Here is a 25,635-nt window from a genome sequence, read left to right as displayed (position 1 = left end):
GGAAAGCATTCTGGTCTTTGGTCCCTCTGGGCACCTCCAAACTGTCAGTATTTTGTGGGAGGGATTCAGGGGTATCCCGGAAATTGAGGTTTGCATAGTTAAAGGTGATTAAGGTGCTTAGTCATCCTGGCACAACAAACCCACTTTTTACAAAGTGCAGTGCCATTCTAGCACAACAAACCCACTTAAAAGTGCTATGTAATCCTACGTAGCACAACAAATCCACTTTTTTTTACAATTAGGCTAGTGACAGGGAAATGCACTGAATAGTGTGAGATGAATGTATGGTTAACTGGAAGATGCATAAAAACAGTCCAAGCAAATCGGAAGGAATGCTCAATAAAGACCTACAGAGATCCCTTCCTGCATGTACACAACATTGGGACGGGTTGTGTTCCGTCCACATGGGAAGGGACCTTTCTCCTTACGGTACAGAAGACTGGCTAGTAAGTATGTGTGCAATGCCTGGAGGGATTTCGGTATGCAGAGGGGAGGGGAGCAAGGGGTGAACAAAATCCCCAGTGGTCAAGGAGCTTCAGTGGTCCTACAGACGTAGTGTGGCAGAGGAATACTAGCCCCAGGCAAAGAGTGGGGTGTGACAGGGCAGCCTATTCACCACCCAGACACATGCCAGCTAGGAGAGGTGGTGTTTGACGGGAGGCAAAATCTTGCTGTTTTATGCCAGCCTGGAGCTGATGGAGCTATCAGAATCAGATTGGGTTTGATGTCAAGTGACAGCCGTGGAGTTCTCCCCTGGAACATCCCTTTTTTGAGGCTTTCTGTAGGCCTACCACCAGTGGGAATCCTATGAATGGTACAGTACTTCTTCTTGCCCACGCTTTTGGCAGGTGGAACAGAGAGTTGTGCACTGGAGGGGTAACCCCAACTGAGCTGTTTTGGGCTGGCAGAGGGAGGTCTCTGCCCCACTGAAACCTCACCCTCTACCCGCAGCAAGGCAGATCCAGGAGTATGAATTGCAGCCTAATTTATGCAAAGCAAGAATGTGTTTTAAATTTAGCTTTGCAGGAAATTGGGACTTGAAAGACATTATAAGGGGTTGACAAGAGGTACCCTTGGCAAAGGAAGCTATGGCTGTGAATTCTGCCTTCGTGCAGAGCCTGCTTTTATCTATCCTTTTACCGTTTAGTTCGCATATGTTATCAGGTAGCTCTATAAGATAGTTGTTGTGAAGGTCAAGTACTTCCAAGTTAAGCAGCGAGCCTATGCTTGGGGGAAGATACTCCAAATCATTGTTCTCAAGGTACAATTCTTTCAGGTTCTGGGGAGGAAAATACACATAATTTGCATTTTGAACATATATTTGTGTAGAGACTCACCTGTGTTCTCTGTAAGGTAACTTCAATTTATGGAATATCACCTACCACTCTCTTAGATAGAGAAGGCCTCTCCAATCTTTTTTCCTTCTCCATTATTTTTTCAGGGGAAGGGACTGTAGTTCAGAGGTAGAGAATCTGCTTGGCATGCAAAGGCTCCAGAATCCATTTCCAGCAACTCCAGGTATGGCTAACTATTTCCCCTGCCTGAAACACTGGAAAGCCTCTGGTGGTCACTGTAGACAATCCTGAACTAGTAGATGGACCAATGGGTCTGACTCAGAATAAAGCAAATTCTGATGTTCCTGAAGAGTCTCACCAAAAGCACAACAGGATCCAAAGTTAAGCAAATGTTCCTTTTAAAGTGCTTGCCCCACTGCTTAATTTTTTTTGTCCTCGCCGGTTTATTACATATTGTGATGATTTTAAATGCCATTTACCATAATAAACATCAGTTTACCATTATTTTAACAATTTAAACTTGTTAAAACAACCATGAACGGTGCATACACTATACCTTTAAAGAACATTCAAAGCACTTTCTTTCCCTCAAAGAATTCTGGGCACTGTAGTTAAAGCATCACTGTGAATTTCAAATATGCACATTCTACTTATACAGAGGATCTCTACTAGAAAATGCAGTTTGTGTTCTTCAAGCATAGATCCAAATCGACTATTGGACAAATGCAGTGCAATCCAACAGCCCAGCCCCCTCCTTATGTTTTCATAGAATCATAGAGTTGGAAGGGTCCCTGAGAATCATCTACTGGTAGGCCAGGCACATCCAACAGGTAGATTGTGATCTACCAGTAGATCACTGGGTGTCTGGGGTAGATCACTGCTAGATCACTGGCACCCCTAAAAAAAGCTCACCCAAAATTTTCCTCCTCCCTAAAAAAAGCTGAACTATGACCTGAAGCCCTAAACAAAAATGGGCCTCCCTCCCTCCTAAAAGAAACTCAACAAGTTTGACCTAAACCCAAAAAAACAGGGCTTCCCTTCCTTAAAAAAACTCAACAGTTTGACCTGAACCCCCCAAAAGGGGGTAGATCACTCCCAGTTTTTAACTCTGTGAGTAGATCAGAGTCTCTTGGGAGCTGGCCACCCCTGATCTAGGCGAACCCCCTGCAATGCAGGAATATGCTTTTGGCTTGACTTGATAATTTCTGCAGTGTTGGCCACTATTAAGTGGCAAAAATTTGCATCCCATATTTTGACAGCTAGCTGTACCAATGCCCCAATTTTTAAAGACCTTGCAAATAGGCAGTGTTGTGGGCAGGGCCAGCATGAAGAGCGCCGCCCTGGCTCACTGCTGCCATGCCTCCACCATGGGCATACCTTACCTATTCTGCTACCATGGATGCCCCTGCCTCAGATTTGCCCCACTCTCAGCTCCTCTGCCATGGAGGCGGCAGCCGGGGTCTGGCAGTGGTGAGCTGTGACTGTGGTAGGGCTCAACCATGATGGAGGGGGCGGCATGGGGCTGGGGTGGGCTGCATCAAATGGCGAAGCATCCCAGGTCAGCCCTATTTGTGAGATATGTGTGTACCAGATTGCAGGTTTCTGCATGGCATGGAAGTCTTTCTAATCTTTCTGGCTTCAGCGAGACAAAGTGAGGCAGCTGCCTCTGGCAGAATGTGGTTGCAAATGTATGTCATGTGGTCTACCCTCCAGCTCCTAAGCTAACTTGCTGCCCTGGGGTGAAGTGGGGGACTCTGCTCCATCATCAGTGCTGAAGTAAGACTCAACTACTAGTCTAGTCGGTTTTTGTGGGGAATGTACCACTTTGTTTTTCGCCTTGGGCAGCAAATAGGCTTCGGCTGCTCCTGTCCTGGAGGAATGCTTTATATCCCGTTTCTAACATCTCTGGGCCAATCGAGACATAATACCATCAATAACAATTGCACAAATTTCTTTTTAAAAAGCAAATTGCAGATACGGTAGGATTGGGTGCTGATCTGGATCAGAAACCTGTCGTAGGGTAGGTGTAACCACCCCTACTTCCAACGTGATTGGCTGTCTAAACTTCCAAGCTGCAAATCATAACTCAGAGTTTAAAGGCCAATGGCAGAGACCCAAATCATGAAATGTTCTGTGATTAGATATCATGTATTGAACCAGAACACAGGAGCTCAGAATCCTTAGTCCAGACTCAAGCTCAGGCAAACACAGACCACTGAATACATAACACTATGGAAGTGCCATTAACCAATTTTGCATTATGCCCACACCTCCACGGCAGCCCTTTTCTGTTATATTACACATCCCATGGCTTGTATATTATGGTTGTATATTACACAACCATTGTATATTACACAATGGTTGTATATTACACAACCATTTTGTGACTCACTCCCACAGTGCATTCTTGAAATCTCAAATGCACCCACTGGTCCGAAAAGGTTTTACGTTATATGTTGTCTGCCTATTCACATACATATACTGTATATTTCTTTGGGCAACAAGGGAGGGCTACTTTTGAGATCCGAACCTTACTGATTTTCTTACCTCTAACTTACTGATGCCTTCTGGTATTTCTGTAAGCTTGGTTCCCTGGTCTTGTCCCATGTAGAGTTTCTCCAGCGATCCAATTACAAATATTTCTTCCGGGAACGAGGTGAACTTGTTGCCGGTCAGGCTGAGGCATTTCAGCTTACAAAGCCTGAGCACTGCTGGACACAGCTTCACACACAATTCATTCAAAATAGGAATTTTGAAACATATAAATATATAGATTTCTCAAACTGCAACACTCCACTACAAGTCAAATAAATGAGCGTTATTATCCTCCCATAGCAGGGTACCCATAGGGACCCAGGTGGCGCTGTGGTTAAACCACTGAGCCTAGGGCTTGCTGATCAGAAGGTTGGCGGTTCGAATCCCTGTGACGGGGTGAGCTCCCGTTACTTGGTCCCAGCTCCTGCCAACCTAGCAGTTCGAAAGCACGTCAAAATGCAAGTAGATAAATAGGAACCGCTACAGCGGGAAGGTAAACGGCGTTTCCATGTGCTGCTCTGGTTTGCCAGAAGCGGCTTTGTCATGCTGGCCACATGACCTGGAAGCTATACGCCGGCTCCCTCGGCCAATAATGCGAGCGCGCAACCCCAGAGTCGGTCACGACTGGACCTAATGGTCAGGGGTCCCTTTACCTTAGCAGGGTACAGAAAGCTGGGTGCAAATCTTCCTGTGACAAAACCCCAAACTCCTTTTAGGGACAAAAGTGGGAGTTCTGCTGTTTGGGATTCCAGCCGCCAAACTCCACACACACCCAACTGTCAGTATATTCCATGCCCACTGGGCTGGTTTTGCAGGGATGAGTGTCTCCCCAGATGGCTTCTCCACCACTACAAGACGTTTGACTGTAATTGGGCAAACCTTGAGTTTCCCCCCATTTCCCTGATTCTTATTGTTTTATTATCTGCATGATTTATTTTTATGTACACCGCTAATCATAAAGTGATAAATATATAAATAAGAATGGCTGCTGATAGCGGGACCAGCAGTGGGGGAACTTAGATCACTGTTAGTATGCTGAGGTGGGACATGCAACAAAATGTTACAAAATGGACTGCTCCTGTACAGAATTCCAGCTAGCCAGCTGTCTCCTTTCCCCCTCCATTAATGGCTCCCCCTGAACTTATACGCATGCATGCATGCATGCAAAGAGTGCCAGCTTGGCTCCACGACTGTGGGTACCCGGGGCCATGGATACCACGCAGCATGCATGGCCCTGGCACCGAAATTTGTGGGTGCCCGGCCCCTTCAGGGAGTTGGCACCTATGATGCACACACACAACCATCAAGTCCAGGGGTCGGCAACCTAAGGCCCATGGGCCACAAGCGGCCCACGGGGGTTGTTTAACCAGCCCACGAGCCACCTGCTCAGCGAGTCCCCACGCGCTGCACTAAACCAGCGTGGCACGGCGTCGGAAATAGCATCTGGGGACAAGCCCAGCTATGAAGATGCACCACCTTCGACTGCGCACTGTCCATGGGGATACCTGGTGGCAGGAGGGATCTCAGGGGGGGTGGGTTGGAAGAAGGAGGAAAATATGTTATTTTATGTTTATGTGTCTAATTTTCTTTTTGTTCAGTTTATATGCAAAACCAATAAAAATTACTTTAAAAAAAAAGGAAATAGCATCTGCACAGATGCTGGAAATCGCGTCTGTGCAGGTGCACACGTCAGAAATCGCGGGTGCACGCGCTCACGCTCTGGCCCATGGAGGGATCTCCACTAGAGTGAACTGGCCCAGGCAAGGTAAACCTTGCTGACCCCTGGTCAAGTCAGTATTTCCTGCCCACAGAGCATGCTGTTTGAATTCTCCCCACACCCACCTTCCCCTTAAGACCCCACTCCTCAAATAATATTGTGTTTGCCCAAGCCTGCAAATCCGTAACTCTGTGAAGATGAAGGTTGGGAAGGGCTCACCTGAATCTCTATGAGAAGCCTCTCCCATATAGATGGTGCTGTAATAATAGGGTATCTCAGAGTCTAACTACCTGCTTAGAGAAGCCAAGACTGACAGAAGTTCAGGAAGTGGATTACCTGGATTCAGGTACTCCGGAAAATAAACAGGCATGCAAACATTATTTAAGAGAGATTTCTAAAAGCAGTTTACAATTTTTAAATTATAAACTCCTTGGTCTAAGGCTTCTTCTTCTTCTTTTTGCTTGTATCACTCTGCAACACTACTCCAGGGATGCTAGCATAATGGCTCCACCCTTCCCAGCGAGTCACATCTGGACATTTGTCTGCTGCCAACATCTGTAGTTTTGCCCTGGTGCCCCTGCTTTTTTAAATAAGGTTTAACTGAATTTCAACTCACTCTACTTACACTAGTGAGTCATACCTCACATAGTAAATTGTCATCAAGTAACAACACTTCCAGATTTTCCAACGAACAAATCTCCATTGGAAACACCTCTAGGAGATTTTCACTTAGATCTAGTATTATTAAGCTGGTTAGCTTGGCGAAAGAAGGATGCAGCGCTTCCAGGGCACAATTTTTCAAGTAAACCACAACGAGCGACCTCCAGCGGCGAATCTGGCGCGGGAAAGTTGCCAGGCTATTCCGAGACAATGAAAATTCCTTCATCTCTGTCAGTTCCTTAAAAGATCGTGGAAGTTTGCGCAGGAGGTTACTGGACAAATCAAGCACAGATAGGTTCGGGCATTTACTCATTGTATCGGGTAAAGATGCTAGGCTGTTAACTGCAACAAAGAACTGGGATAATTCTTGCAGGGAGGAAATCTCTTCAGGAATGAGGCTCAGACTATTGTCTTCTAGATCTACTATTTCTAAATTAGAGAGATGGAAAAGTTCTGGTGGGAAATTTTCAAATTTGTTCTTCTTTAGATAAATCTCTTTCAGTTTGGTCAAATTGACTATTTCCTTGGGAAGGCAATTCAGATTGTTACTAGAGAGTCCCAGCAATTCTAGATGATGGAGGTGTTTGCAGATTTCCACTGGAAATTCATCCAGGTTGACATCATATAACCTGAGCTGACGAAGTGCCCTCAATTTACTAATGATATTCAGTGAACTCAAAGGGACTGGATTACTGCTTAAATCCAAGCTCTGAAGACTTTTGAGTTCTCCAAGTTCCTCACATAGGTCTTGTATGTTGTTCTTATTCAAATAAAGGACTTTCACATTTCTAAGCCGATTTATACTTTCTGGGATACTATTGATTATATTTCTTTCCAGATGCAATTCTTCCAAGTCTTCCAGTTCAAAAACCTGCCATGGGATGGTTTCCAGTTTTTTGTTGGCCAAATCCACAAAAAAGATGCGGTCTATGATCTGCACTGGCACTACCACCTCCTCTTTGGGTTCTTCATCTGCCAACCTTTCCTCTATTACCTCTTCAACACCAACATCAGCACCAACATCAACATTAACCTCTTCTTGTGTCTCTGCCACATCATCCTCTTCCGGAATGGTGGCAAATTTTTCAGAGGGTTGGGTCACTATTTCGGTGGTAACAAAACTCTTGGAGGTAGCTATCATTGTAAACCTAGTTTTGGCTGCAAAAAAAGTGGAATGAACTTTAAACCACGTTTTATGAAGAATAAACAAAATATAGTGGTACCTCTGGTTAAGAACTTAATTTGTTCCGGAGATCCGTTCTTAACCTGAAACTGTTCTTAACAGAACATATCTGTTGTGTATTGAGTCAAATGATTTTATATCTGCATTACTATTGTCTGTATGTGCTTTAGGGTAAAGTAACTGCCTTTTGGTTCCAGGAGGTACAGCTACTATTGGTTCATTTAAGCTGCTGTATTTGGATCCTCTGTCTTATTGGTCTTATTGGTTTCCTCCAAAAGGAGGAAACCAATTCAGTGGGTACCCTGTCTACTCCTCCTCCACTGTGATTGCCTGATATTGTTCCCTCCAAAATGTATCCCTTTCTAGCTAGTTCCCTGTCCCTATAAATGTAGCCTCCCTGACCTCAGAGTCAGTCCTGTTTTGCCCTGAATAAAGAACTGTTCTATTGAAGATGCGTATCTGGACTTCTTAAGCCACGACACAACAATATCTATACCATCAGGTATATCAAGAGACCCATCCCATCCGGGTCATCACTTCTTTGAGCTCCTGCCATTGAGACGGAGATATAGAACAAAGAAGGCGAGAACGTGCTGTCTCAAGAACAGTTTCTTTCCTAGAGCAATCTTGGCCTTAAATAGACACTCTGGACTCTGAAGTCATCTTATTTATTTGTTATATTGTTCTGTATTGTATTGCACTTATTAGTATTTTAATTTATGTGGAGTGTCTTATTTGAGTTTAGTTGAGTTGATACAGCAACCGAGAAATTTCGTTGTTCCTGCAAGGGGACAATGACAATAAAGATCTATTCTATTCTATTCTATTCTAACCTGAGGCACCACTTTAGCTAATAGGGCCTCCCACTGCCACCGCGCCACCGCCGCCACGTGATTTCTGTTCTCATCCTGAAGTAAAGTTCTTAACCTGAGGTACTATTTCTAGGTTAGCGGAGTCTGTAACCTGAAGCATTTGTAACCTGAAGCGTTTGTAACCTGAGGTACCACTGTATGATGTTTTCATTCATAAATCCCAACTATTTCTTGAGTAAGGGGCAGTGGACATGATGTTTAGGATATGGCACTGAATCCAGGAAGATTCAGGTAGGATTTGAATCTCTTCCCAAATTTTGGGAATGTTGTGCTTGAATTAGTGTTCTTGTGGGGAAATGGTTTTGCGAGAAATGTAGGAGGAATTTTTGGCATTTAACCCACTCTTGAGCTGAAGTAAAAGAATCTAATCACATGAACTTAACCATATCAAGATTTTTGGGTTATATTATTACATGCTCCCTACTTTGCCGAGCAGTGAAAAGTTCCAAACTCCCTGAGTTTTGGTTTCCTTGGGAAGGGAGCATTTTTGCAACACTGGGTGCCCCTCCAGGTATCCTGTTTTATAGTGCACTTATGATAATTTGTGGTCATTGAAGGCATTGAGGTAGTTATATGCAGTCCTACTTTCAATATCGCCTGTCCCTACAAGAGTTTCAGGGTGGATATATCCTGCTTTATTTCCAGTCAGTGCAGGTCCTATAGCTTCCTGCTGAAATTCTGTACACCTTTCATACCACAAATGTGTGTGTTTTGTCCTGCTTTTGTTGCATAATAGTGCAAGAGTTCCCCCCCAGACAGCAAAAATCCAGTAACATTGGGAAAACATCACAGATCCCAAAAGAGAGATGTATACACCTCACAATGCCTCAACTTTCAGCTAATCTCCAAATATCTCCTAACCATTCATTCACTCTCACTGAGGAAATGTCAACCAACCATTCTGAACCATTAACTAACAAAAGAAGGCCCACAGTAATATTTAGTAGGTTTGTTCCACATTGTAACTAGCAGAAGCAGGCTATATTATAAAGTATATCCAAACAAACGAACAAATAAATATTTTTTCTTTACTGATATTGTGAATGATGAGAACTTGAGTTAAGAACAAAGAAAGTGGCTTCTGAAGCAGTATACCTACTTTTGAGCCACGCTACTGTATAAAGCAGGTAGTGTTGTGGTCTAAACCACAGAGCCTAGGGCTTGCTGAGCAGTAGGTTGGTGGTTCAAATCCCCACGATGGAGTGAGCTCCTGTTGCACGGTCCCAGCTCCTGCCAACCTAGCAGTTCGAAAGCACGTCAAAGTGCAAGTAGATAAATAGGTACCGCTCTGGGGGTGTGCTGCTCTGGTTAGCCAGAAGCGGCTTAGTCATGCTGGCCACATGTATGCCAGCTCCCTTGGCCAATAAAGCGAGATGAGCGCCGCAACCCCAGAGTCATCCGCAACTGGACCTAACGGTCAGGGGTCCCTTTACCTTACTGTATAAAACAGCAAACAATGGCAAGGAGGAGGAGGGAGCATGGCTGATTGCAAACTTGGAACGATCTTCAAATAAATTTTGCTCAGAGTAGACTCCACTGAAATTAATGAGCCTGACTGGGATCCATTAATGTTAATAGGTCTTCTCTGAGTAAAACTTAAGTTGAATGCCACCCTTTTTGTATTGGGAACTGTAGTTGGTTAAGGGTGCTGGGAACTGTAGCTCTGTGAGGGTTAAACTATAGTTCCCAGGATTCTTTTAGGCGGGGGTGGTGGGTGGGTAGCCATGTGTTTTAAATGTCTGATATGGGTGCGACGCTAGGAATCGCTGGCAGTACTATTCCAGAGGTTGTCTTCTGCCCCAGTTTCCCCTAACCGCAGAGTTTCTTCCTGAATTCTGACCCAACTGTCAAAATTCAAACAGGGAGTGAATGTGATTCGTTCACGTACCTCTGATGTCATAAAAGTACTTGGGTGGATGGCTCTGTGTGATCTTCAATGGGCAGGCTCCGATATGAGAGGAAAGGAGAGCTGTGAGGAGGAGAGGCTGATGAGCTCACGTTTACCTCAGATATCATAATAATACCACCACCACCATGGATAGCTTCCTCTTGGAGTTGGCCTCAACCTCAGTAAGAGCAGGAGCGGGGCAGGGGGTGGGGCTGTAGGGCTGAAGAAAATTTGATATATAGCAACCAAAGTGCATCCTGGCGGCGGGCATGACTGGCAATATGGTGCAGTGGGTAGGGCCTTGGCCCACAGAGACGTTGTCTAGAACCTGAAACTCACTGAGTGGCTTTATGTAAAGTTGTGTTCTCCTAGCCTAATCTACTTCACAGGTTGGATGTGAGGTATATGCACCACATTCATTTCCTGGGAGGAATGGGACAATAACCCTCCATAATGAGAAGGCGTAATCTTGTTGTTGTTTTTGCCTGGCTTCCTTGCTTGTACAAAGCCTCCAAGCAGCCTTGCACCTAGCATCTTGAAAACAGGTCCGTTATTACAAACAGAAAAGAAAGCCTTTCATAATTTAATGTGATCTTTTAACAGCTGCCAATGTATTACACAACTTTTGTTGGCTATTTTATACATAGCTGCCAAGTAACCCCCCGTTTTTCCAACTGTCCCCAGCCGAAAAAATGGATTTTTTTGTTTTTTCCTGGTTTATTCTGGTGCAGCAGCCATTTTGGAACTGGGCGGAGCATGCTCAGAAGTGACTTTTGATGCTGCTTTGCCCAGTTCCAAAATGGCTGCAGCGTGACTTCTGAGCATTGTCCGCCCAGTTCCAAAATGGCGGCAGTGCTACTTCTGGTCTGCTACTTCCGGTCCAGTCCCTTATTTCTCAGGCCGGAACTTGGCAGCTATGATTTTATACCTCTTGTCCAGGTTGTCTCAAAGGCAGGTTCCTCAGTTGTCTCAAAGGCAGGTTCCTCAGTTACCCAAACCTAATTATACTAAGGTAAAGGGCCCCTGACCATCAGGCCCAGTCATGTCCGACTCTGGGGTTGCAGCGCTCATCTCGCTCTATAGGCCGAGTGAGCCGGCGTTTGTCCGCAGACAGCTTCCGGGTCATGTGGCCAGCATGACAAAGCTGCTTCTGGCGAACCAGAGCAGCGCACAGAAACGCCATTTACCTTCCCGCCGGAGCGGTACCTATTTATCTACTTGCACTTTGATGTGCTTTCGAACTGCTAGGTGGGCAGGAGCTGGGACCGAGCAACAGGAACTCACCCCATTGCAGGGATTCGAACCGCCGATCTTCTGATCAGCAAGCCCTAGACTCTGTGGTTTAACCCACAGCACCACCTGGGTCCCTAATTATACTACTGAACTCAAATACTTAATTAGCATACTGTTTAATGCCAAGACAGGTCCATGTTGGAGGCACAAAAATATCTGCAGCAGATCCGCTCCATACATTTAAAGCATATCCAATTCACATTTTAAATACATGGCTTCCCCCAAAGAATTCTGCGAACTGTACCTTTCTCCTCACAGAGCTTCAAGCCCCAGCACCCTTAACAAACCAGAGCCCCCAGGAATCTTTGGGGGAAGTTGTGTGCTTTAAATGTGTGTTGGATATATGCTTTAAATGTATGGTAGGAATCAGTGCCCTGGTGACTGGCTTTCATAGCTTTGCAGAGGAAGAGTACCCAATCAGGAAAAGACACCCTATGTCAGGCATGTCAAACATGCGGCCCTCCAGATGTTTTGGACTACAATTCCCATCTTCCCCAACCACTGGTCCTGCTAGCTAGGGATCATGGGAGTTGTAGGCCAAAACATCTGGAGGGCCGCAGGTTTGACATGCCTGCCCTATGTCCAAAATTTTGGTCTTTGTTTACAGGATTCATAGTATGTCTTCAGATTCATACTATCTTGCAAGCATCTCCTGCTGCTTTGTCTAGATTTGTCTGGAATTTTATATTGAACAGCTACAAGCCAGGGCAAGGGAAAGAGGAAAAATTATTCAGTGGCCAAGAATAAGTGGCTGCAGTGGCTTGCACATCATTTCACTGCTGCTTCCCAACAAACAGAAGCATCATTAATAGTGCCAAATAAAGAAATATGGACAAACGTGTTAAATTGGCATAACTTACAAGGGGTGCAGTATTCAGCTTTGGACGTGAAAGCAGAGCCTGTAACCATCCTTGGTTGTCTTTGCACAGCAGACCCCCATCTAAAACAGGGCAATAGTCTGCAACAGTGGGTTTCAAACTTTTCCAAAGGACCGACTTCTTTGGATGTTTACCATAGAATCATAGAATTGTGTGTTGGAAGGGGTCCCGAGAGTCATCTGGTCCAACCTCCTGCAATGCAGAATTCCTGCCCACAGCCATCCCAGGGTGTGGGCTCAAACCACCAACCTTCTGGTTAAGAGCCAGACATACTACTAGCCCATTGCGCAACCCAAGATCTGTATGGTTCCTCAATTTGAAAATAAGTAACTTGTCTGTCGTTACTGATATTCCCTTGCAAGTGATGCTTGGCCCCAACGCATGAACTCAATGTGCTCTGTGGAAATGGTTCACAGAACCTTCTGAAGCATGTAGGGCAGGAATGGGGAACCAGTGGCCCTCCAGACAGAGGCTGTTGTACTTCAACTTCCCTCAGCCCCAGCCAGCATGGCCAATGGTCAGAGGAATGAGGAGAGCTGTAGCCATACTGGTGCCAAGTGTATTGCTTTGATATCCTTTGGACCACATCAGCCAGGCTGAGGGTCTTGTTGTCTAGGGCCAGGCAGCTCAGGACCTCCATACACACTGCCCAGGCTTGCACTGCACACAGGTCACTTCAGGCACTGCAATTCTCCTGCAGTTCAACTTCCCTCCCATGGTTTCCAGAGACAGACGGATGCCAACAAAGAATGTTCAACAGCATCTGGAGGGCAACAGGGTTCCAGTCCCAGGTGCTAGGGCTCAAAATCCAGCCCTTTCAGCCTCGCTATCTGGTCCTTGGGGTTCTACCCATTCTAAACTCCCACCTGAGCCACACTGCTCACCTGCCCTGCTTTGCACAATCAAGTATACAGTCATAGCTCAGGTTACGAACGCTGCAAGTGGCGCATTTTCGGGTTGTGGATCGCGCCAAACCCGGAAGTACCGGAACGGGTTTCTTCCAGGTTTCAGCCCTCGTGCATGCGCATAAGTGCAAAATGACGTCACGCACATGCAGAGGCGCTGAATTGCATCATGTGTGTGTGCAGATGCAGCGCTTCAGGCTGTGAACGCTGCGGGTTGCGAACGTGCCTCCTGCACAGATCACGTTCGCAACCCGAGGTAAAACTGTATTTGATTGCTTGGAATATTTATTTAGGGGATAGAGAAGGGCATGCAAGCTTGAAGAAACTAGCCTACTGCATAAAAATCAGATTTGCTGCTTTGCCCACTTTTCCATCTCATCCTACCCTCCCCCCCGCCACGTGCCGCCCCCCCCCCCCGGGTACCCAGAGAGAAAAAGGCTAGTCACCCCTGCCATTGAAAGTCTTAAGGGCACGGGCCCAGTCCTTTATGCGTTTTATAGCATGTGTAGTTTGGAGGTCAGCCTCTCTCAACCTCACAGCACTTCTTTCTAACCTCATCTGCGTGGGCGCTAGCTGTACTAACTCACTAATAAAGGAAAGGAGCCCTTGTACATGTTCAGGGACACCATTTAGCTTTATTTTCCATGTGCTGGGGCTCAGATGCCACCAACCTTCGCCAAAGGAAATGCATTATGAAGGAAAGATGTCTCAAATCAATGAACATACGAAGCTGCCTTGTAATGAATCAGATGGTGGATCTGGCCCAGTATTGCATGCCTTGACTAGCAGCAGCTCTACCATGTTCCATACAACGAACGTTTCCAAGCCCTACCTGGAGATGCCCAGGATTGAACCTGGGATCTTCTGCATGCAAAGCAGATGCTCTACCCACTGAGCTATGCCGCTTTCTCATTATTTTGCTAATACTTTACATGCTTTGCAAAGGAGACCCAGGGTGTGTAGGCGCGCTGTGGTGCTTTACTGAGTTCCAACGGAGCCCGAAATCAGGCGGCCGCCAGTCCCTCTTGCTAGTTGCTTTTGTAGGGAAAGGTGGGTGGCGCGAGGCCCCTTCTTACCCGGGATCTTGTAGACTGAAACTGTAGGGGCGCAGGCGCATTCAGGAATCCCCCGGGACGCAGGCGAAAAAAGAAGCGCGTGCCCAGTCGCTATAGCAACCGCGATTGGGGCGGAGTTGGTTGCCTTGGCGCGCGCGCTCTGCCAAAAATAAAAAAAATAAGAAATAAATAAAAAGCGTCTCGGCGGCAACAGCAGCAGGAGGTAAGTGGCGCAATTGGAGAGGGATGCGGTCTTAATCCTGGGGTTTCACGCTTCCCAAAAGGCGCGGTGGGTGCAAGGCTCTGGGCAGCGGTGTGTCGGTGTGCAAAATCTGAGCGCGCTTACTCGGAAGTACTGCTTTTAGTGGGGTTTGTTCACAAGCAACTGTGCACAGGATTGGCTCCTGTGGGATTAATCTGAAAATCGTTGCCACGCGGAATTCCAGTGAAGTAAAGTATTAGAACGGAGGGCAATATTTTTAGGTGGGAGCTGCTAGAAATTTATTTTCAGGTTTTGGGTGGGGATTAAGGAGAGGAGAGGAGATGATAGGGGTATCTGTCATCCTGTGGGTGACATCAGCTGACAGAGTAGAAATTGACCTGGTCCTCCTTTCCTCCCTAACATATTTAAACGAAGGGTGCATGGGGAAAGGGTATTCCCACTGCTTCTGTTTGCAGATAGGGCAAATCCTGATGGAATGGGGAAGGATACAAGCTGGTATCCTGATGCTGAAGACATTATTGTGTGGATGCTGAGAGAAAACTTGTGTGCGAGCTGTACCACAATAAACACTTGTCTGGAAAAACCCTTTGTCAACAGGGTGTCTACTCCAACTGAACACAAGGCAGGCAGCCTGAGCCTTTTGCTTGCAGACTTGGAAGCAAGTACAGTACTACTCAGCTCAAAGGGATTAACTGGGATCATATGACCCCCAGTAGTGTTCCCCTAATAGTGTTCCTCCCGCTCCTTCTCCTTCCATGCTCTAACCCTGAACAAAGCTACTTAGAAAAAAATTCCACTGGAATCAGCTTATGTGCTTCCAAACAATTGTGTTCAGAGTTGGTCTGTTAGCGTTTTGTTTATATGGATGAAGAAGCAGGAGTACCAACTGGAATAAAATATTGGGCGGGGAGTAAGCCCCGCCCCACATAATTGATCCCATGACACAGCAGACACACACTGTTTGAATGGCAATACCCAGCAACTTGGGGGTGGGGGGCATACACTTAAATATTTTATTGAGGGGGAGGAAGGGACCTTGGCTCCTATGTGAAGAAGGATTGGTAACTGGAAGCAGCCTTTGCATGGTCAGCTTCAGCGTTACCCAACATCCCTGGTTATTGACCAAGCTGGCTGGGACCCACAACATATGGATGGCACCATCTTGGCTGTTGTTGTTGTTGTTGTTTAGTCGTTTAGTCATGTCCGACTCTTCGTGACCCCATGGACCAGTGCACACCAGGCACTCCTGTCTTCCACTGCTTCCCGCAGTTTGGTCAGACTCATGTTCGTGGCTTCGAGAACACTGTCCAACCATCTTGTCCTCTGTTGTCCCCTTCTCCTAGTGCCCTCAATCTTTCCCAACATCAGGGTCTTTTCCAGGGAGTCTTCTCTTCTCATGAGGTGGCCAAAGTATTGGAGCCTCAGCTTCAGGATCTGTCCTTCCAGTGAGCACTCAGGGCTGATTTCCTTCAGAATGGAGAGGTTTGATCTTCTTGCAGACCATCTTGGCTGCCCCATGCTTACTTCCTTTGGGGTTATTATGCCCCTGGGTGAAGCAGTGGGCGCGCACACAAAATAATTCTGCCGCCAGGACTTTAATGCCCAATTTGTATTGGAGAGATGACACTAATTGGGCTGCATAGAAAAGCAACTCCCTTGTTGTTATGTCTTAGGGTAAGGAGGGAAACTGCATTCTCTGTTGGAGGCCGCATGTTGGCATGGGCAGGGCCACTGCATTCTCTCTCTCTCTCAATTTGTCTTTCTCTCTGCTGCTCACCAGCCTCATTTAGCCTGGCTGGAATGTAGCCTTGAACTGTGATAATACCTCTTGCTCCCCTGGATGTAGAACAGAGAGGGGTGTATGAGCATGTGTAAAAATTAGCCTACTGTACAAAGGTAAAATGTACATTCATTGCTCCACCTACTTTTGCTGCCACATGTGACCTTTGGAAACCTGTGCAGAAGGAAATAAGGCCCTGAGGCTGACAGACATTTTCTCCTCCTGGTGTATGCATTGTTATTATTCTCTTCATACATGATGTGTAGTCAATTGTCTTTCCTCCCCCTCAGGTAGCTAATATGCCAAAATACATAAGCCTTGACCAACAATATTCTCTAGCGTGTGAAGAACTAAAACACCCTAAGAACCCCTTCATAGTCCGCATTCTCCAAGAAGTGAAGCAGGACGAAGAAACGTAAGCAAATAGTTACGTTGTGGGGACTAAACCAATACTATTTTGAACTGTTAAGTTGTACTTTTATATGCTGTGCTTTAAAATGCAAACATTGTATGCTTAGATAAAACCAAATTCTGCTGCATTTAAGCTGGCTTCGGCAATCAGTAAATTATTATTATTATTATTATTATTATTATTTAATTTATTGGTTGCTTTATTTTGCCCAAGGCAACCCAAAGAGCCTTACTACCAACCAACCAAGCAAAACAAAAAAACCACATAGATACATTATAGAGTATGCAAATTATGCAGACTTGCCTATACCTGTACTTTATTATTTTATACATTCTACTAGGTATGAGGAAGGACTTAGTTTTCCCGAAATGTACAATAAAAATGCTAAAGAAAGGGAGGCAAATTGCATCATGGCCTCATTCCCCTTGAAGCAGCTAAATTGATAATTCTGTACATAAAGTTTCTTTTTAAACTGCCATCCACGTTGTGATTATATAAATCAATCACTGTCTACTAAAAGTTTTATTGCAGAGGAACCTTTATGAGTCCAGAAGTAATTTTTGAAGCGCTAAGAGAAACCAAACCACCACAACAACCAACTTTCCCGTTTACGTCGTAACAGGCTGAAAAAAAAAATCACTATAAAAATTGCTGGAAATAACCGTTTGATACCTGTGCAGAAGGTGACAGATGACGATTTTCAAATCCTGGCTACGGTTTTTACAAATAATGTGTTTCTTACAGGTATGTCTTGTTTTTATTTAAGCATTTGAAAAGCAGACCAAGTGATAGCTTTATTTCCATTCTCTGCCCACTTCCTTTTTCTGTTTTTTTCATATGTGCATATTGAGAAATATTCAGCCTTCCAGGAGGTAAGCTACTAACTACCTTAAGTTACTAATGTAGGCATTCTTTCTCTGTTGCTTATTCCATGCTGTGGGTGAGCACTGAAAACATTCCTTATCACACCCATGCCTGCACTTAGCCCAGGGTGGAGGACTGAGCAAACAAAGAACCATCAAGAATCTTTATTTTGGATTTGCAACCTGACCCACAGAGGAGTATTTGTGCACAAGATCCACTATAGACACTTCCTTTCAGACTCACATACCCCCGTTTCTCTAAGCCAGGGATAGGGAACCTTTTTCAGCACAAATGCAACAGCACCTTCTGAGGGCCACACACCACTTTCCAAGCCTCTGTTTTTAGCGCTAAGGGATCTTCCAAGCCATACCACTTACTGGCCTTGCTTTGCATCCTCCTTAAGTGATTTTGCCTGGCTGGAATATGCCCTTGAATTCGGATAATGCCTCACGCTTCCCTGGGTGGAGGGTAGAGAAGGCCATGCAAGCATGTGGAGCATGCGGGTGGAGCAATGAGGATAAATGTTACCGTTGAATATTTATATTCATTGCTCCTCCCACTGTAGCTTCTTGGCCCACCCAGCAATGGCATGCGGCCCCTGGGAAATTTCCCAGAAGCGCATGTGGCGCTCGGGTGAGAAATGGTTCCCTACCCCCTGCCCAAAAAAGGAAGAAAAGATTACCTATTGTGTAATCAGGGCTTTTTTCAGGCGGAAATTGCTGGAACTCAGTTCCGGCACCTCTCAGGTGGGCGCCATTACCATTTTAAGAACAAGGGATGTGTTCATGGTGAGTTCCAACACCTCTTTTTATAGGAAAATAGCACTGGATGTAATTAATAGTGAAATGAAACATGGTGCAGACACAACCTAAGCAGCAACTCTCATTATGAAATAGCTCATTGCATGGTATCCAGAGCCTTGGATACTTGGAGTTGGTTTTCTTCCTATGAATTCTCTACAGCCTCAGGGCGGACCCTGCTTGTAAACAAACCCAGGGCTGGAGCAAAAGCCAGCTCTTGTGCAAACAGGACATGGGTGCATTTTGCCAAGGGAGGCTTAAATCACCTTTGAGTCTTTCCCATAGTTACTTATACTACCTGCAGGCATTATTTCATGCTGAAGAAATAAAGAGAAGGTTTTGCCTTCCATTGACAAGCCCAACTGAAGCAGGAAGGTTGGATTTTTTTGGCATTAACTTGTGACCTCGATTTTCTGTGTCAATTGCTCAGTTTGTGGGTGGCACAAAACGCAGGGTTCGTGGCACAAAATGGCACTAAACAAGCACTAAACTTTGGCATCAGGTTTTTTTGGGGGGGGGCAATCTGGAATTTCGGGGTCACGCGATAATGAAGCTCTGTTTTCATCCTTCAGTGAAGTGTCCAACCTATGAGGGTTGCATAAGTGGAAGCAAAAGAGAGACTAGGTTTTATATTCACATTGGAAAACTAAAGGAAGCAAGAGCCACTTTATGGGCACTTATAGACCGTCACTATTTTTGGGTGGGATTCAAGTCACATCACACCAAATTCAGCACATGCAATTGCAGTTGGTTTGGAGGTATTGTTCAACAAACCTGCTTCTTTAAAATATGACTTTTGTACTCGCCATGCATTTAAAGCATTACACCCCCCCAGCAATTATATAGCTCTTTGAGAGGTAAACTACGGTTCCCATGATTATTTCCTTTGACAGTTATCCTAAGTCTCGTGTATGGAAATGCAACTACCGGTAGATGAGAAGATGCAGAGAATTTGGTAGCTAAGGCAAAAGGACTGGGCTAAAAGTGATCCATTAAGGTTAACATGGAGCCTGCTAATTTCTCTATTCCTCTGCTTTTTCAGGACTTGACCTGAGATATAACCTTTTGAGTGATGCTGGCGCAATACACATTGCAGCATTCCTTCAGGTACTTCTTGGCGGGGGGGGGGGCTAAATGATACTTGTGAATTTTATAGCTGCAATTTGTTAAGGTGACCTTCTTCCAAAAGTGAGCTTTATCCATGTAACTTTCTCCTTTACAATGCACTGTGTTCCTTCCAGGACATCGTTGTGGATTTTTTTTGTAAATCGTTTTTTTAAAAAAAATTATTTTAAACGAGAAAAGCGAGAAATAAAAACCGTTCAGGTATTATGAAGAACTTAATGGAGTTTAGCAAAATGTGTAAATGCAGGGCGACTTAATGTCATTGGTACGGCATTGCTATGCGCATCTCAGACTCAGAGCACAGAGAGGTTTCTGGGGTCCCTGGAGTTTGGTGTCCTTGGAATGAAGTGTACATCCACTTGGGAAGGGCATGGCTTTGCAGTTTTCAGATAACAGGGCTTTGGGTAGAATGGGAAGGAAGCGTCTCGCAGAACCCACACATTGACAGCAAGCTGAATTTCCTTGTATTCTAGGATAATCGTACTCTGCTGTACCTGAACCTGATGTTTAATGACATTGGTACCATGGGAGCAGAATTCATAGCTAAATCATTGCATGTAAGTATTGTTCAGCTGGATAAGAAAGAACACTACACGAGTTTCCCCTTTGAAGCAAAATACTTTGGAACTCAGAAATCAGCTTGCAGAACTAAATTGTTTAATGCTTAAAGCTGCAGTCAGAAGCATATTTATTTAGAATTGCCACTGAGAGCAGTGCTTTGGGTGTAGGCTGTCTTGGTTTAAAAAATGGGGATCAATTACAGTAGGTAAACCACAGGCTCCCTCCCAGCTGTGGGATTATTTAACACTAGTACTCCCCCCCTCCGCCTCTGCTCAAATATGATTCTTAAGCATGTTACATGATTGTAGCATTAGCAGGTTATTATTTTTTATAGCAATAAACAGTATTCTAGGAGATAACTTATTTCTGTGAGTTTAGATTACAGTTATATTGGAAATAATTGACTTTTCACGCCTAGAGGAATGAAACTCTGCTTCACCTAAGAATGACCGGCAACAAGATTGACAACAAGGGAGGAATGTATTTTGCAGCAATGTTGCAAGTTAACAACACTTTACAGAAGTTAGATTTGGGAGACACGGATCTGGTGAGTAAAATTCCCATTTTAGGACATGTCTACATGCACAGAAATGTAAACCTGTTTCAAACATATCATTGTGAGTTGGGGGGGGGGGGGCAAAAGGTAAACTTGCATGTAGATGGAGGATTTACTCTGTGGGAGCTAAGTGCACCTTTCTTACCCTGGATTGTGTCTTTTGTCTTTTATTTCCAGCGCACACAGAGTCTCATAGCATTAGCAACAGTTTTGAATCACAATAGCGCAATCAAAGCCATAAATCTAAATCGGCCAATACTCTACAGCGAAGAGGTAAGCAACATTTTGCATTGTTTCCCTTGAAATGGGGAGCCAGGAGCCAGGAATTATTCATCAAAAAGAAGCCTAGGGTGTAAGAATAAGCATTGACAAAGCTTTTCAGCTAAAATTCAGCTAAATAACAACAAAATTCAGCTAAATAACAGCTAAAATTCTCTCTGTGGCTGCTGAAATGCAGTAAACTTGGCAGGGATAGGAACAAGGAATAGATTTTTGTGTGAGATGGCTGAGAGCTCAGTTGATATTAAAGACAAATTCTCAGAGGTATCCTTTATCCTTTTGTTTGAAGTGTATATCTGCCCCACTGTGCAAACTCTTGGCTCTAGTGGGTGGATCTTGGAGATCTAGAAACACACAGACACACACACATCCCACTAGCCTGACATCTGTCCACCCCTCCTGTAAGGTAAATGGCAGAAAGCACATCTCCAAAAGATTAAACTAGGCAGCAGAATTTTCAAGCCCTATTGTCTGTAAATAGTCAGCAATTCTACTTTCCCCCCATTCCTTTATACAGATGTTATTGTTAATCTCAGCAAGAGCTGTGTCATATGCTCAGGTGCAGTGCAAGTGGATGCTTTCACATTCAATTCAATTAAATTAACCTTGGTTCAGCATAAAGCAGTTCCCTAGAGTTATGCGTATTTGAATTTAAACACAGGGCAACTCCACCTCCAAACACCTTCATGTTGTGGATAGTTAGTTACATACAGAGCTGGTTTGCACATAATGCTATGCCAAACTGTGGCTTAGCAGAGATGTGCAACCATGGCCGGCTCCTGGAAAGGAGATTTCGGCTGCTTGACTGCTTCTCTGGCCCTACTGATGCTATTCTGCTTTGAACTAAGCCATGGTTTGTCTAAGTATGCCCTCTGAACCCAGGTTTGTGGTTTGTCTCATGGGCCGTCGTCAAGGTTTGTTCTGTTATCATGGTTTATCTGGTGCACATGGCTTAGCTCAGAACAGTGTGGGAGCTCCTCTCAGGGAATCTTCACACATTCAAGCTAAGCAATGGTTTGGCTTAGCATTACATGCTACATGTTCACACAATGGAATTTGGTGGATGGAACATACCTGTCCTGTGGAGTAAAGCAGATGATGATGTGCATCACATCTGCATTTATTCCCATAGAAGTGGCTACATGTATTTTGTAATGTGAGCAGGGTACACATCCCCACTGGCTCTAGAACATCTTATGTTCAAGTTGTAATTCAATAATACGGAACTTTAGGAAGAGACCACGGTCCACACAGCCCTCATGTTGAAAGTCAACTGCACCCTTGTTGAACTGCATTTGTGTAAACACGAAATGAAGAACTTCGGCATGGAACGCCTGTGTGATGCATTGTATGAAAACAGCACCCTGCGATATCTTGATCTCAGCTGGTAAGAGAAGCTTGAATTATAAAGAGAGCATTTTAGCTATTAGAATGATATGCAGTGTATGAAAACTGATGCACTTGACACCTACTTCTCAAAATAAGCTAAGATTGATTTTTAACTGAGTGTTTCAGACAGCTGTGCTTGTACATACAGTCATACTTCGGAAGTCGAATGGAATCCGTTTCGGAAGTCTGTTCGACTTCCAAAACATTCAGAAACCAAGGCGCAGCTTCCAATTGGCTGCAGGATGCTCCTGCAGCCAATTGGAAGCCTCAGAAGCCACGTCAGATGTTCAGGTTCCAAAGAACATTTACAAACCAGAACACTCACTCCCGGATTTGTGGCGTTTGGGAGCCAAAACATTCGACTCGCAAGCCATTTGTCAACCAAGGTACGACTGTACAATGTTTAATAATAATGCTTAAGATTTAGATCATGCAGTTTAAATATGCCAGAGTGCTTCACATACATTATTCTGGTACTTCTTGCAGCGGACCATTTTGCAGAATGGAGGGAGCAGGGTGAGGCTGAGAGAATAATGGATTGTCTAATGCAGGGATGGGGAACCTTTGGCTCTCCATATGTCTCTAAATTACGATTCTATCAGCCCTAGCAAGCAGGGCCAATGGCCAGGGATGATGGGAGTTGTAGTTCAGCAACATCTGGAGAGCTAAAGGTTTTCCACACCTGGTCTAAGGCCACCTCATGTATTCATGACAGTAACAGGACTGAACTGGCAGCTCTCCAGCACACACTCTTAATTACAATATCCACTATACTGGCTCCTAAGATCTGGTTTTAAGTCCCTGTAATGTGGTTGGTGATTTTATTGTAAATATTTGATGACTGTTCTTGCTCAGGGCTACACATACATTATTTTGCAGATTTTGCATTTGGGTTTTTATGCCCGTTGTCTCTTAAGTTTATTGTGGCTTTAGTATGGCTTTATTGACATGTCTTTATTCACATTTTATTTGTACAATGACTTTAGCATTTATTTTACAAGGCGACTGATAAATGTAATAAAAAGTAATGCCCCTTAACAGTTACAAGAAACAAGAGTTTTGTGGCATGGTGAAGACTAGCTCACTTATAGCGACCTATGAACAATGTTTCTGAACGAAAACAAATGTATACACTTGTCTCTTTTCAGCAACAAAATTACTCGGGATGGTATTAAACATTTGGGAAAGCTGTTAAAATCCAACGCCACCCTGGAAATCCTGGACCTTAATTTTAACAGGATAGAGGACGATGGTGCTTTCTATCTGAGTGAGGCCCTTACTACACATAATCGGACTCTTCAAGCGTTAGTATACAGAACTCTTAACTCCCATAATGCATTACTGTGAGAGCAGGCATTTGAATAAGGCAGCACAGAATTTCGGAAGCAAAATGGCCCATACTTCAGACCAAAATGTGTCTGCATTAAACACAACAGTGACCTGTAGGCCTAGCTCCAGAAAAGCTAGGTGATGTGATGGTGACATCACTGGGGAAGCAGTTTCCAGTCCAAAAGGCCCACCTCAGCAACTTCTGTTACACTGCACCTTTCAGATCACCTGCTGCTTGCGACTACCATGAAAGTATTACTCTCCCCAAGTAAGTGCATGGGTTACTTGAGCAATCAGAGCCTGCATTGGGGGGGGGTCTGTCTTAGAAATTTTGGGCAGTAGTCAACTATCGAATCCCATCAGTGCAAAGATTTCTACTTGCACATTTAAGATTGCCATGAGATGCAAACTGAATCAATCTTCTTCCTCATCCCTGCTGTGAACCCACTGAACTGATATGACAGTAGATCAGGAAAAGTTGAAAACAGAAGAGAACAACTGCTTCAAATCTCAAAAACCAGCAGCAGAGGGTTTTATAGTCACGAGGAACAGGACATCCTTCCTCTCTTGGGTTCGCTAGTGGGCAGGAAGAAGCAGAGGCTGTTAAGGGAGGAACTGGGTGGACTTCATGGCTGGTAGCTGCTGGGAGAAAAGAATAGAGTGGCTCACATATATGGATTTATGTAATTTATTATTGCTTGGCTGTCTGCAGCTGCTCAGTGACCTTGGTTTTTTGCTTATATCCTTCTGCTCTCTAGGCTGGCAGTGACAAACAACAACATATCTGGGAAAGGACTGGTGGCCCTTGCAGAGTCAATGAAAACAAACCTAGTTCTTTCCTATATCTACATATGGGGAAACAAATTTGATGAAGAATGCTGTGTGGTACATCTATTTCTTCTTATGAAATGAAATAGCTGACATCCTTCTACCTCTGTAAAAAAAAATAGAGAGAGGAAGAGGGATTTGGATTAGAAAAACAATGCTGGGGTTGGGGGGGGAGGTGTTTGATCCCCCTTTCCCAGTGTTGCAGCCACCCACAGCTGCATTTCCCCTTAAAAGTGCAAAGATCTCTTACCAAGAGATATCTATCTATCTATCTGTGTGTTTCAGGCATTTGCAGAGTTAATTAAAAGCGGTCGCCTGAAACCTACTGGCACAGATGTCGATCCATATGAAGTGGATGGGAACACGTACTTTGCCGAAGTCTCCTATGGCCTTAAGAGGCACTATTACTGGACACCAAGTTATGGACAGCCTGATAACCACGATGAGAATGCCTCTCTGGCAATAACTCCTGTTGCAGAAAACTTGTAAATGTCAACATATTTTTTCTTAAGCCTTGGCATCTTGGGGTTGTTTTTTAAAAAATAACGTGTGCCTCAAACCTGCACCCAATTACATGTAGTTTCTCGGAGAACTGATTTTAAAAGATTTTGAACCATAAATACTGTATTAAACTGAACTGGGAAAGTGCTGGATCCCAGTCTAGCGACAGCTAATTTCAGGTCCCGTTGAAAACAGAACTTAAACTACTTGTGACTCCCTTGTTCCAGAGCTTTCAGTGAGTTCCATAGGTTCTTAACTGCATTGGGACCGTCATGAGCAACACTCACAATGATAATACAAAGCAGCCTGTAGAAGTGATTTCATACAATTCAAACACTTACTTAGAGGCTACTAAGGAATGTTCGATAGCTTGAAAGTAAGGCTCATATGCTAGGCATGGTTCTTTGGCAATAAAACACCATATAAATCAACATGCCAATGTAAGTGTTTTTAGGATGTTTATTATTTATGTTAACATTTTTCTAAGCAAATGAATTCATTGAAGCCGACTGTGGGGTGGGGGAGCATGGGCAAGAAGGAAGTTGTGACAATGCAGCAGTGCAAGGCTTATGGCTCATGACTTAAGACACATCATTATTTGCACAGAATATAGGTACTCCAAGTATTATGACAAATTTTGTTTAAAAATGATTTACATGGGGGGGTAATCTAAATGATGTTCAATAAAGTTTGTTCTGATCTGTTAA

General features: G+C 44.4%; 2 protein-coding genes across 7 annotated transcripts in view; one reads left to right on the top strand and one right to left on the bottom strand.

Annotated features, from left to right (window-relative positions):
• LRRIQ4 (leucine rich repeats and IQ motif containing 4) overlaps positions 1-14,379 on the bottom strand; it is a 19,391-nt gene extending 5,012 nt beyond the window's left edge. Inside the window, exons 1-5 of one of the 2 annotated variants that reach the window (XM_088669843.1) lie at positions 14,303-14,352; positions 10,151-10,231; positions 6,188-7,365; positions 3,843-4,016; positions 1,141-1,279 (exon numbers count right to left, since the gene is read on the bottom strand). In XM_088669843.1, coding sequence (XP_088525969.1) covers positions 1,141-1,279; positions 3,843-4,016; positions 6,188-7,348 — 1,474 coding nt within the window. In that variant the 5' untranslated portion in view covers positions 7,349-7,365; positions 10,151-10,231; positions 14,303-14,352. Of the gene's footprint in view, positions 1-1,140; positions 1,280-3,842; positions 4,017-6,187; positions 7,366-10,150; positions 10,232-14,302 lie in introns of both variants that reach the window. The other variant, XM_035133796.3, reaches the window with a different exon arrangement.
• On the top strand, positions 10,297-25,635 carry LRRC34 (leucine rich repeat containing 34). 5 transcript variants are annotated; one of them, XM_088669847.1, is made up of 12 exons: positions 10,297-10,332; positions 15,164-15,166; positions 16,575-16,699; positions 17,319-17,440; positions 19,403-19,467; positions 19,959-20,042; positions 20,465-20,593; positions 20,780-20,875; positions 22,114-22,268; positions 23,419-23,574; positions 24,358-24,484; positions 24,713-25,635. In XM_088669847.1, exons 1-12 carry the CDS (start codon positions 10,297-10,299, stop codon positions 24,914-24,916), a joined length of 1,302 nt encoding a protein of 433 aa, XP_088525973.1. In that variant the 3' UTR covers positions 24,917-25,635. The 5 variants fall into 5 exon arrangements, with proteins under 5 accessions (XP_088525973.1, XP_060130354.1, XP_088525971.1 ...); XM_060274371.2 differs by lacking the exons at positions 10,297-10,332; positions 15,164-15,166 and adding exons at positions 14,400-14,504; positions 17,548-17,568; XM_088669844.1 differs by lacking the exons at positions 10,297-10,332; positions 15,164-15,166 and adding exons at positions 14,745-14,764; positions 17,548-17,568.

This window comes from Zootoca vivipara, chromosome 5 (assembly GCF_965207765.1).
Source record: "Zootoca vivipara chromosome 5, rZooViv2.hap1.1, whole genome shotgun sequence".
NCBI classification, from domain to species: Eukaryota; Metazoa; Chordata; class Lepidosauria; order Squamata; family Lacertidae; genus Zootoca; species Zootoca vivipara.
Note: the sequence above shows the minus strand (reverse complement) of the source record. Positions and strands in the feature narration are given on the sequence as shown.